This window comes from Physeter macrocephalus, chromosome 7 (assembly GCF_002837175.3).
Source record: "Physeter macrocephalus isolate SW-GA chromosome 7, ASM283717v5, whole genome shotgun sequence".
NCBI lineage: Eukaryota > Metazoa > Chordata > Mammalia > Artiodactyla > Physeteridae > Physeter > Physeter macrocephalus.
The window spans coordinates 101,679,585-101,692,869 of NC_041220.1; the positions used below are offsets into that span (position 1 = coordinate 101,679,585).

Genomic DNA, 13,285 nt, shown 5'->3' on the forward strand with positions numbered 1-13,285 from the left:
CTTTAATGTATTATCTTAACCATCTGCACAACAATCCTGGGAGGCAGATGCTATTATTACTCCCATTTTATAGATGGAGAAATCGCAGCACAGAGAGGGGGAGAGCCAAGTTCGCCCAGTGAGTGACAGGGCCAGGACTCAAATCAGGCAGCGTGGTACCAGAGCTGAGGAACATACCATAAAAAGGATTTGCGAGGATGGAAAATCTCCAGTTATATAATAAAGAGAAAATGAGGGGGAAATAATCCTGCAGTATATGTGAGATGACAGAGAGAAAAGCAAACAAATCAGGGCAGCTAACCTGGATATGTGACTAAAGACGCTGACCTAGCCATTCCTACCTGGGAAACACATTCCTTGTTTAAGAAGGGATTTGGTGAGGGCAGGAGACTCACTCTTATATAATATGCCTGCTGTTTGCTTGGTATGTGTAAGATAGTGAATTATTAAAAAGAAGTCAAAATAGAATGTTGCAAATTTATCATTCCAAGCTATTCAAAAAGCAAAGCACTTTCAAGCAAATTCATATATTAAAAATGGGGAGGGAGGTTTACCTTTTTATACAGTGTTTTGAGTTCTGCCTTAATGTCTTGCTCCTGTGTCAGCATGGGTGGTCTTGAAGGAAATGGCTTGATGGGGTTTGGCAGTGCTAGGATTCTTCCATCATCTCCGAACCATCTCCTCCCCTGGGGATCAAGCAGAGGGACGGAAAATGGTTTACAAAATAAACAGCGTTTGCAGGGAAATTCTCTGTCATCATACGTATTTCATGCACCTTCCCCCTGCCCCGTAAGTATTTTAAAGTCTCTGTTTCCATTAGAAATTGAGTTTTCACTAATGCCCCCAGAATTAATTTAAGATATAGTTTTCAACCCCCTCTCCTCAAAAAAAGTTTAAGAAAAAAATTAAAGGATTGCTTAAGAAAAATGTATTTTGTATTCGTCAAAAATTTAAGAAAGGCAACCAAGGAGAAAAACAATTGAGAACATTCTATCTTTGGACAATTAAAAATTTCTGTGAATTGGGAACAGGTGGCCAATATCAGATTTAGCGGGAGGAGCCTGACTCCAGCTTGCAGAAGATGGGATTTGAGCAGAGGAGAGGGTGTGATGTTTGAGGGCCACCAAACATATTGAGGACAAATTTAAAAAAAAAAAAAAAAAAAAGAATGAACCATTCTGCAGACGCTCTCAGGAGGAAATGAGTACCACGCTGCAGTGATGGCCCATAGGATAAAGAGCATCCATGAATCCCTCCTGGGCTACAATGAGGCAGCAGGGCTGAGAGCTTACGGGCTCCTGTATCAGCAACCTGTTCTCCATGATGTTCTGGTTGGTTCTCGGCACCTCCAGTCTTGCCCCGATGTAAAGGCCTTCGTCTTCCAGGTACCTGGGCTGCACATTCTCAGGAAGCTTTTTATACGTAGGCACTAGACGGTTCATAAATAAATACGAGCCTCATTAGTGCCAACCTAGACATTTCAAACTGCAATTTGGTGAATGAAAACCACCACCGGAGATTTTATTTATGTTCTTGGAAACTGCAAATGCTCCAAACTGATTTCTAGAAGCAGGACCAAGGGAAAGATGAATGTGTTTACCCGCAGTATCGTGCTGGAGAATCATGAAATCATTCCACACCTAAATCGCCTGCGAGGAGTGTGGTACCCAAATCAGAGGAGCTGCTCCTGGGCTCATCAGTGGAGTGAATTTGGACCAGATGCTTCTTTGAACTCTTTCCTTCCATACAAAAGAGATGATAATATCTATTTCTTTGCGGTCTTGGGAGAATTAAATGAAGTAAAGTATGAGGAAGTGCTTTGTAAGTTAAAAAGTTCACTTGAGTCAACATGACTTCATTTACTCCCTCACTCTTTGATCTGTTCATAGATCAGGTCTTTGCTGACAGCTTCCCTGTGCCTGGTGCGCAGGAGGCTCTGTGGGGTCAGTTGGAGCAACAGGCAGCAACAGACAACAAAGGATGGAACAAGATGATTTCAGAGAATGGTAAGCACGGTGAAGAAAAGAGCACCTGTGATAATAATGCAGGGCGGGAAGGGGATAGACTTGAGATGGAGCGGTGAAAAAAGGCTTTTCCATGTGCACTGACTCCTGAAGATTGAGAAGGAAAGAGCTGGTGATGGGACAAGCAAGCGTGTCTGCCCAAGGGAACAGCCTGTGCTGAGTGGGAAACAGAAACACCCAGAATGCAGCGGTGCCGAGGGCAGGGGCAGTGCCTGGAGATAATGTCAGCAGAGGGCAGGAGGGAGAGCCGGGAGAGCCCTGCAGGTCTCAGAGGAGCTTGGGTTCTGGTCAAGGGGGTGGGATCACTGAAGACCTTGTGCCAGGGAGTGACTGAGCAGATCCACAATTCCAAAAAGACATCTGGGCCTGCTTTTTCAGCAGAGTGGGCTAGAGGAGAAGCTGGCAGATGCTGACATGAAGGTCAGGATGTAATTTGGCAATGAACAATGAAAGGTGGAGACTTGTTTTTGTTTTATAATTATCTCACTCTAAAACACCCCAAATCCCTGAATCTGCTAACTTTCCAGCATGTGGCCATTTGGACACTCTGTATCCCAAACCCATCCACAAAAAACATCTAATACCAGTATTCCTAGAAAAACCTATCTCTGGGTCCTTAGAAAATGTGGAGCAAACTATTGTTTTACCTTTTTTTCTGTCCCCCACCTCATCTATCCACAAGTCTAAACATCAGTCCACCACTAGTCCAATGGTCTTCAAAACTTTTCATCGAAACATTTTTGGGCACTTGCTCGTTATATGTATGTTTATTTATTATGTATGCACTATGGCACAAACAAAATTAAATTAGGAAAGGATGAGATTAAAAATAAATGTAAGTAGAAGTCTTGATGTTTTCTTCTTATACCCCTGGGATGAACTCACTCTGCTTTGGAGACCATTCTCTAAACAGTAACAAGAAAACAGCAACAGTAATAGAAGTTCTTATTTTTGATCCCCTGCTAAGTGCTAGTTGCAACGTAGGCACTTCACTCATATTATTTACTCAATGCTCAAAATAAAAATAAATGCCCAGAGTCACCTTGCAGGATAGTTTCATTGTCTCCTGTCTTCAGGTGAGGCACCTGAGAATAGAGGAACATGCTCAAGGTCATACCTCAGGAAGGAAGAGCTGGGTCTGTGTGCTTGGTCGTGGGGTCGCCTCCACGGAATGGAGGCCCTGATTCCCTGCTCAGAGCAAGCATAGTGCAGCCAGGACTCCCTAAGCCTCTTCCACTGCCTCTACTGACTCCCAGTTTCTGGCCCGGTCTGAGACAGCCCCTGGGGTCTAACCTCCATCCCCAACTCAGGTGGGCTCCAGGGAGAGGCCTAACAGTGAGTCCTCTGAGCAAAAACCCAAGTGACAAAGCTCCTCCTTGGCTGAGGCTGCTGCAGTGCCTCTCTCCCCAAAGAAGCATCAGGATGCATGTGCACGTGGGTGGCATCTGGAGCAGGTCACCTAGATCGGAAACCTGCGTTGCTTTACTAGCTTCAGGTCTTGGGCCAGATCCCTAACTCCTTTGAGCTTCTACTTCTTCATCTGTAAAATGACCATGACAAAAAGTCACTTCTCCAGCCCTGGTGGGTGGGTGAGGCACGTTCATGGATACACATCAAGCATTTGGAAAAGTACCAGGTGGAATCAATGCACAGAATGCATTCACTATTATTATTACTATTATTATTATTGCAAAGTTAAAATCCTTGGGTACTTTTGCCAGCTACCTACTTGAAAAAGAAACTTGGGATGTCCAACAAATTATGATACTTTGAACATCGTTGATTCAAAATGACTTCTCAAAAAGAAACAATAATTTGCTTTTGGCTCAGCATTTAATTGCAACTTAAATAGAACAGGACAAATGAAAAGAAATCCAACTTCCAAGTAAGATAAGCTCAGGCCTCCTTCCCAGCCTGAGGGGTGCGCTCCTGCAGGACTCACTGGAACTGGGGGGTTTCCCTCAGGAACTCTCAGGAGGAAAGGAAATTCCAGGGGAAAAAAAGAGCAAAGGGAGACCCAGGAAAGAGAGGAAGAAAGGAGATGTACCTGGGAATCAGTCAGATGGTCCCGGCTTCAGTAGCCTGGCCATTTCCCCATGGAGGAGGAAGCTTGGCCAGCCGGCTTCCTGGCACACAGCTCTTCAAACCCCTGAAATCTCTGGAGTGGTAATTGTCTCCTGTATGCTAATGAGATGACAGGTGGCTGGGTCTCCTGTCAGGATGGGTGCTGGTGGCCAGGGAAACCAAGCATGTGAGTAGAGGGCTGGGGCTTTCAGCATCTGCCTCCCTCTATCCCTACCTCCGGGACAGGAGAGGGTCTAGAGAGAGAATCCATCACCGGTGGCCATGATGTAATCAATCATGCCTACATAATTGAAGCCTCTGTAACAATCCTCACTGAAGGGGTTTAGAGAGCTTCCTGGTTGGTGAACGCATGGAGGTGCTGGGAGGTTGTGTGCCTGGAGAGGGCATGGAAGCTTTCCCTCATACCTCGCCATATGCATCTCGTCATCTGTATCCTCTATCATTTTCTTTAGTGTATAACAGACCAGTCAATATAAGTAAGTGTTTCCTTGAGTTCTACTTGCTGTTGTAACAAATTATTCAACCTCAAGATGGTGTCATGGAACCATCTCATTGTAGTAGAGTCAAATAGAGCTGTGGGTAACGTGGTGACCCAATACCTAGGGGTGGCATGGGAGGTAGGGGGAAGTCTTGTGGGACTGAGCCCTAAATCTGTGGGTTCTGCGCTAACCCCAGGTAGACGCTGTCAGAATTCAATTGTAGGACACCTAGCTGGTGTTGGAGAATTGGTTGCTGTGGGAAGAAACCCACACATCTGGTCACAGAAGTGTTCTAGAAGTGTTGAGTGTAAGTAGAGGATGAAACTGAGTTTTTCCTTTTCACAGCCTGAATCTCAGAGTCTCACACACTCTCAGCCCCAGAACTGGTCATGGATTTGGTGGAGGGGTACCCATAGCATCCTGGTATTTCTTCTGCTAGTCTATCGATAAGTGTTGTTGAATGGATATTTTCCCATGTTCTATATTTTTTTGTCTGAACATATTTCTTGATTTTGAAATCAGATTAGAAATTGGGATCAGTTGTGGAAATCAGGCATCCTTATATACCAGCCACATTTCATTTGAAGGAAAACGAAGATGCCTAAGTTGAGCAGGATGATAAAGAGAGCAAGTACCTGGCAACCTGCTGGGTATGAACAGGAGTTCTTTTTCCATCTGCAGACGAATGTGGACACTTTCATAATCCGCAGGTCTGACTGCCACAAAATCTTCAGCCGCGTGATCTAAGCCCAATAGGAGATCCTCAGCATCCCTGCCATTGAGCAGCTCTTCCTCATCCTGCATTTCATTAAAAAACAGCAGGAAAGAATCAGGCAAAAATAATTAATTTCTTGCAAAAATAATCAGTGATATTAAATGCACCAAACAACTTATCCTACAATAAAGTTACCTTTTCCTTTTATCTTTTTCTAAACAAAAGCATAAAACTATATGGCCTTTCCTATTTAATAAGCTTTGTTCTTGTCACTATTCCACATACTTGGAAAAATCAGAATGCACTGAGGTCGGAAGAGATGTGCAAAGCAAAGCAAGTGAAATCTCAATGACTGTTGCCTCCTTTGAGGGTGCCTGTTCTTCCACAGTTACTCAAAGAACTTGGGTTCATGAGTTATGCAGCTTTTTATCCTTCCATCTAGCCCTGACCCCAGGGCAAATGCACCAAGCATGGGGTCCACACACTCTGCTTAGACTGCCTGGGCTTGAATCCCAGCTTCACCCCATGCTGCCTGGGTGACTGTGGGGAACTTACCTACACTTCTGACCCTCAGTTTTCTCAGTTGTAAGACTGGGGTATTAATAGATTTTACCTCTTAGGGTTTTGTGAGAATAAAATTAAATAAAGCATGTAAAAATTCTAAGCACAGGACCTGTAATTACAAATTGTCAGCTGAAGCACGTTAATTTAGTTTGAATATTTTCCAAACTTTTTTTCCTTTTCTTTTTCCTCCTCCTCTTTCTTCTCCTTTTCCCTCTTTTTTCCCCTCCTTCTTTTCTTTTTCCTTCTTGTTCTTCTTTTTAAAGTTTAAACCTGACATCCATTTATGAGGAACACCTTTTAAAATCCTGTGAAGAGGGAATTCCCTGGCGGTCCAGTGGTTAGGACTCTGCGCTTCCACTGCAGGTAGCATGGGTTTGATTCGATCCCTGGTCAGGGAACTGAATCCGCAAAAAAATCCTGTGGAGGCTGCCAGGTAGCTGAAGACAATGGCAGTAGCCTAGCTTCCTGCCTCCTAATATTTCCTCCACAGATATGCAAAACGATAATAAGGGTAAAGTAAATGTACATGGTAACCAAGCTCTCAGCATAAATTGAAGACAGAGAATGCCAAAAACTTCAAAAAAGTGAAAAGAGAAATATCTGGTAATAATAGTATGTGGTCTTTCTTGCTTGTGCCCCATCTCTGCTTTGGGCAAATACAGGCTGAGAAAACTGCAGAGAAGACAGAAGAGGGAAGCAAGTGATGGGGCCTGCAGATGGTCCAAAACCTCCACCAGAAAGATTAAACCCACTCTGAGTACGAAAATACTAAAAAAGTGTCTGGACAGACCAGAGCCTGGACTACAGGCTACAAGGGAGGAGCTTCAAAGTATGCATGATTCAAAAGGGCAGTTTTAGAAACAGAAATTCCATGGAGAAAAAAATGCAAAAGGAAGGAGAAGTGGCTTTTGGAGAGAGGTGTCCTGATTTAAGAAGCCCACAGATTTGTTCACAGTCCTGCCTTCCAAAAGTGGAGTCTAATACTCCTCCTTTTCCATGTGGGCCGTACTTAGGCTTCTATGAGTAGAATATGAGTTCGGTTATGTAGAGTCTGATACTAGGTCATAAAAGGCATCCTGGCTTCCTCCTTGCTTCCTCTCAGATCACTTGCTTTGGGGAAACCAGCTGTCATGTCATGAGGACACTCAGCCAGCTTTACAGGAAGGTCTGAACTGAGGCCTCCCGCCAACAACCAGCACTTGCTGGGCAGATGGGTGAGTCACCTTGGAAGCAAACCCTCCCAACTCAGTCAAGCTTTCAGATGAATGCAGCCTTGGCCACCTTGTCTGCAACCTCATGAGAGATCCTGAGCCAGAACTAGCTGAATATAGATTTGTAAAACAATTATTATAGAGCACGCTGAAGTATTCCCAAGTTTTCATAGACCTAGGTAAGAAATTCCATTTCTGGGAGTCATTTTTCAAGGGAGGTGACTAAAAGTTAAGCACAGAAATAGGCCAACTGTGCAAATTCTGAAACATTCTGGTGTGTTTTCCTTTTTGTTTTTTAATGTGGTAAAATATAAGTAACATAAAATTTATCATATTAACCACATTTAAATGTACAGTTCTGTGGCATTAGGTATATTTACATTGTCGTACAACCAACGTCACCATCCATCTCCAGAACTTTTTTATCTTCCCCAACTGAAACTCTGTCCCCATTAAACAATATCTCCCCGTTTCCCCCTCCTCCAGTCGCTGGCAACCACCATTGTACTGTCTTTCTCCATGAACTTGACAACTCTAGGTACCTCACGAAAGTGGGATCACACAATATTTGTCCTTTTGTAACCGGCTTATTTCACTTAGCATAATGTCTTCAAGGTTCATCCATGTTTAGCATATGTCAGAATTTCCTTCCTTTCTGGCTATTGTAAATAATGCTTCTGTCAACACGGGTGTACAAATATCTGTTTGAGTGTTCGCTTTCAGTTCTTTTGGGTATTGCTGGATTGTATGGTAGTTAGTTCTATGTTTCAATTTCTGAGGAACCTCAGAAATAGACTTTTTCCACAGTGGCTGTACCACTTTGCATCACCATCAGCAATGCACAAGTTTCTCCACATACTTGCCAGCACTTTTCCTTCCTTCCTGCCTCCCTCCTTCCCTCCCTTCCTTCCTTTATCTATCTATCTATCTATCTATCTATCTTATAATAGTCACTCTAATCTGTGTAAAGTGGTATCTTATTGTGCTTTTGATTTGCGTTTCCCTAATGATTAGTGCTGTTAAGCATCTTTTCATGTACTTATTGGCCCTTTGTATATCTTCCTTGGAGACATGGCTATTCAAGTCCTCTGCCCATTTTTAATAGCATGTTTTCTTTGATTTCACACATCCCACCCACAATTACAGAATCTGAGTTGTAGCTTGGGTGTGGTATGGGGCACAAAAACCTGCTCCCCTGTAAGGTTGTGGGGAGAGAGATAGGTTTCATTTGCTTTGGAGAGGTAAAGATTTTGTATATGAAATGAATACTAATCCTTGTGTGGAGTCTAGCAAGAAAAATCTGTAAGCCATGTTGCTACGCTTGTTTTTTCCCACAAGAGAAAGATGGACAGATTTAATTAAGGTCCTTAGTCCCCAAATTATGGGGTAAAATCAAGGGCTAAGAAAGTAATGTGAATCTGGTATTCTTATTGCTTTCAGATAGGACATGGGTGAGCTGTTCTGTGTGGTGGTGGTGAGTTTGTTCTCAGCCATTTTCTTCCTGGCTATGATATCATCACAATCATTGTCACCATCATCGTCACCATCATCATCACCATCATCACCAATACCATCATCACCATCATCATCACCATCACCATCATCACTATCATCATCCCCATCATCACAAATAACATCATCACCATCATCACCAATACCATCATCACCATCATCATCATCATCATCGTCATCATCATCCCTCTCCTCATTACCATCCTAATACTAAATACCATTTTGTTTACTCCTTCTTGCACAGGTGGCTCTTCTTCCTCTCCTTCCTCCTCCTCTTGGTTAGTTCCATCTCTACTTTTTGCCTTTGGTTTTTCCTCTGATTCCTCTGGTTCGGGATCAAAGTTGAAAGTAAAGAAGTTATAAGCTTCCTCAGCAGAAGGGAAGCCAGGCGGAACCTACAGAGAAGCAGCAAGCAATAGAATTTGGGATTATCTAAACTGAGATAATCTCTGCACAGTTCACTGCCAGCTGGCTGGATGCTAAGAGCATCAGGCACATTCTAGGCCTCCTAAGCATATTACCTTTGTTGAAGGTGGTGAACTTTAACAGATGCAACAGGCCTCCTTAGTTAAGTAACTTTAATGAGTTACTTTTTTTTATAAATCAGCAATTATTTACCTTCCTACAAGCACATAAATACATTATTTATATCAGTAAATGCTTTAGAAAAGATGATTAAAATGCAAAAAAATGGATTCAATGTTTTATAGGCCAATGTTGAGATACTTTTAATTTTGATCAATACAGCGTTTGTTAAACTTTTTTATAAAAAAAGATCATTTTTGGGAGTTTGTTTTAATTCTTCTTGAGTTAGTATCCCCTTCTTTCCCCATAATAAAAGCTGGTGCAACTTCATGGCTGAGCAAGTAGTCTTATCACGAACATTTCCTGCCCTTCCATGCATTTCCCTTCCCCAAAGTAGGCAATATTCTAATCTCTCCACATGATTCTAGGATTTCAAAAGTAGGAATCATTTCTCATACTTTTTCTTGCATACTCCATGCAATAGGAGTCAGCTTGTGTGTATAGTCATTTCTCACTGAATATTTTTGAAAAACAAACAAATCAACAAAATACATGATTTAAAGAATGCATGATTTAAAACAAACATGATTTTAAAAGATAAGATTTCTCACCGGGGGTTTAGACTTGATTTTTCGCACAGAATCATGGAATTTTACTCTTGAAAAACCTTGGGAGTCATCTTCTTGTTGAGTCCTTTGTACCTCTCTACCTGGCTATACGAGTAGAAAAAAATGATAGAAACACCATTTAAATCAAGAAACTAAGGATGTTCTAAAACAAGCATTAACCTTCAGAAGTCTTACCTTCTGACCATTGATGCATCTCACCATGTCTAAGGAATGAAATGTTTACAAATTTCAAATATATTTGAATGTTAACATGGCTGAATATTTTCTTACTCAGCTCTGTCTCTCTCAAGACTAAACAAATATAAAATTTTATAGTCAATAAACCTGAAAATGAAAAGTGTTATTTCATCCTATAGATCAATAGATTATCCAGCTCACAGAGCATCATTTCCAAACAGTCTATGATGAAAAGTATCAATGATGTTTGATTATAAATAAGTCCAAGTGGGCAAGGGCTGCCCCAGGCCCTGGCCTTTCAGTTTTCTGTAAATCTCAGAATGGTTGACTGAGTCTCTTCAGGCATTTATCCAGAGACACCTCTGTGATGAAAGCTAGAAATACGTGGAACAGCTAAGATAAGGTGCTATAAAATTTCACCTAAATGCAGCTATATGTCCAGCAATGGCCAGAATAAAAATGAGGACATCAGTTGTGTATAATCTATCATGCTAGCAAGAGAATACATACACTTCCAATTTATGTAAAATTCTACGCTTTTCCTCCATTTTCTCATTTTGCAGTATAAAGTTAAGTAGTTATGTACTAGTACTCAATTATATAGAAGTTGAAGGCGTGCTAATCAATAAATTTTACAGTGCAATGCAAAAAGTTATTATTTGTCTTGGTAAATTCCAGAATTTTAAATGGTGTTTTTGAAGATGAGGAAAGAAGCAGATGGGTATTACTTAGTGTAAGGAGAAACAACTGAAAAAATTAGCGTAGACTAAACATCAGGTTCCAGTGCTGGATCAGGAAGATTTTCTAAGGATCTTCCAAGTTTAGTCTTCTCATTAAACAGGGCTAAAGCTTTCTCGTTCACTGCTGAGGATGCTATTCTGCCCCTGCCTGCCTCAGAATCCCCCACTTCCGATAGCCCATGAGGGAGACTGATATGTTTGACAGCATGAAAACAAGCCAATGGGTCAACCAATAAGAGAGAAGAGAAGCTTGACTCTGTGTGTAGGCAAGCCTTGGGTTTTAGAGAACTGTAAAGATGATGATACTAAAACACAAGACCAGGCAGAAACACTAGCCCTTTAGAAAATAAAATAAGTAGGTTAAATTCCATGTGGCAAATATGTGTATGTGGAGATTAGTATTTTATTCTTTTTGTTTCTTCCCATCCCTTTCTATACTTGCTTGGCATAGAGGCTATTAAGTTCTGAAAATATAATTTCATTGGTGTCTTTTATTGTAATATTGACAGTTTTATTATGATATTTATGGACTTGATCAAAAAGCTTGTAATTTAATTTTTATTAAAATCTAAAAATATTTAAAAGTAAATTATACTAGCATATTAAAAGCTATTAAATATATTTAAAAGGATTGAGTGTGCAGAATTAAATTTTAAAGAACTATTATCTATATCTTTATATGAGCTTAAAGTAATAAGGACATTTAATTTCAACTTGAATGCCTATCATGATATGTGCATGTGTCCAGCTAAGAATTCTTTCTCACCCTTGAATTTGTTGTATCCTCCAAGAAGGCTCTATGGCCCTCTTCTAGCTTGAACTAGGCAATATCAAGTCTCATTACTTTTACCATACCATAATTACAAAATATACTAGTTCTAGCCCTGATCTCTCTTCTAAACTGCTAATCAATATTTTTAATTCCTTAAAAGACATCCTAATCTGGATTGTCTTGCAGATACCTCAGATTTTTATACATTCTTGATATCAGTCATGATATTAATCAAGATATATGATTTCCAAATAATTTCTCCCATTCTGTGTGTTGTCTTTTCACTTTCTCGATGGTTTCTTTGAAGCTCAGAAATGTTTAATTTTGATGAAGTCCAGTGTGTCTATTTATTCTTTTGCCACTTGTGTTTCAGAGTCAGAGATAAGAAACCATTGCCTAAGTCAAGACTCCTCAAATTTTACGTAACCTGACTCCAAGGCTGGAACCAAGTGCTCTTTCTATGAGCTCCTAATAGCACCCACCACAGATCTTAATCATCCTGTACTTCCATTGTCTGATAACCTGCCTGTCATCCCTACTGGGATCCTTGAGAGTAGACTGTGACTGACATCCCTGTGTATTCAGAGCCCAGTGGGCACCTGGCAGGAAGGAGTCTCCTGTAGATGCTGGCTGGGCAACAGGTAGAGTGTGTCAAGGGATCAGAAGCTGGGTCACCTGGGACAGAGAACCAGGCCCAGAAAATAAAGACATTATGGTCGTGTCTAGTGGAGACCAAGTAGTCAAAAGTTCTGTGTTATTTCCACTTTGATGTTGACATGTTCTTGGAGATTTGTGTTTGGCTTTGTTCTCTTATCACAAGTCTGCTGAGTATAAAGTAAATAGAAATGCAAACAAGAGTTAAGCACAGGTTTGTGTTGATAATTTGGATTCTCCACCATATTCCCAACAGGTTTCTCCTTATCACTCTGACCCTACAGCCTCTAACACTAGCTAACACTTACAGAGAGAGGGCTTACCATGTGCCAAGTGCTGTCTGAAACACTGTAGAGTGTATGAGATCATTTAATCCTCAAAACAATACCAAGAATTGGGTTCTAGTAGTATCCCTATTTTATAGATGTGGAAAGTGGGGTCCAGAGAGTAGATGAGTTACATGTCCAAGGTCACACAGCTAGTGCGTGAGATTGCCAGCACTGAATGCTGGGCAGCTGAGGTCCAGCATGTGGGTTCTTCGTGTGCTTTGCTCTTTGCTCCATAGGATATAAATGGATCACTTTTTAGATATTCCTTCTGGGTTGAGGTGTATACATGAAGAAATGTGCTTGTGAATGGTATGTTCCATTAGGAACCTGACATCAGGTCTAAGGGCAAGGCAGTTGATGTTTGCCTCAAATCCACAGAATGGCTCTTAGGGGAAATAGACTATGACAGACATACAGGTCAAGGTCCTGCTCACAAGGAGAAAGAAATACCCTATGGGCCAAGGGAGTAGATTTTTACCTCTAAAACTTCCAACTTGATTTGGATATCATATTCATGGCCCATGGACAAGTGAGAACTACATGACTGTGTGAAATGATTATCCATCAGAAGGTACAGACAAGGCCGGATATAGGAGACCAGACCCTCCTATCACTTAGCCCACTTGACCAGAAGCCGAGACTCACACACCTGCTGAAACAATCAAAGTGTTTGTGTCATCATGACGGGATTTCAGGGACTTTTTCTTTATTTTCCACCAATATAGTAGAATTATGGCTCTTACAATTATGGCTCTTACGGAAGAAAATAAATTGGAATTAAAGAACAAGAAATGTGTCCTTGGGCTTCCCTGGTGGTGCAGTGGTTGAGAGTCCGCCTGCCGATGCAGGGGACACGGGTTCGTGCCCCG

The 13,285-nt window shown here is 41.4% G+C and overlaps 1 protein-coding gene across 2 annotated transcripts in view; it reads right to left on the reverse strand.

Annotated features, from left to right (window-relative positions):
• CC2D2A (coiled-coil and C2 domain containing 2A) overlaps window positions 1-13,285 on the reverse strand; it is a 141,125-nt gene that overhangs the window by 90,298 nt on the left and 37,542 nt on the right. For both annotated transcript variants that reach the window (XM_055086129.1, XM_024119191.3), the window contains 5 exons: window positions 9,727-9,828; window positions 8,809-8,985; window positions 5,224-5,386; window positions 1,293-1,429; window positions 555-686 (listed from right to left, as the gene is read on the reverse strand). In XM_055086129.1, the coding sequence (XP_054942104.1) occupies window positions 555-686; window positions 1,293-1,429; window positions 5,224-5,386; window positions 8,809-8,985; window positions 9,727-9,828 (711 nt within the window). The remainder of the gene's footprint in view (window positions 1-554; window positions 687-1,292; window positions 1,430-5,223; window positions 5,387-8,808; window positions 8,986-9,726; window positions 9,829-13,285) is intronic.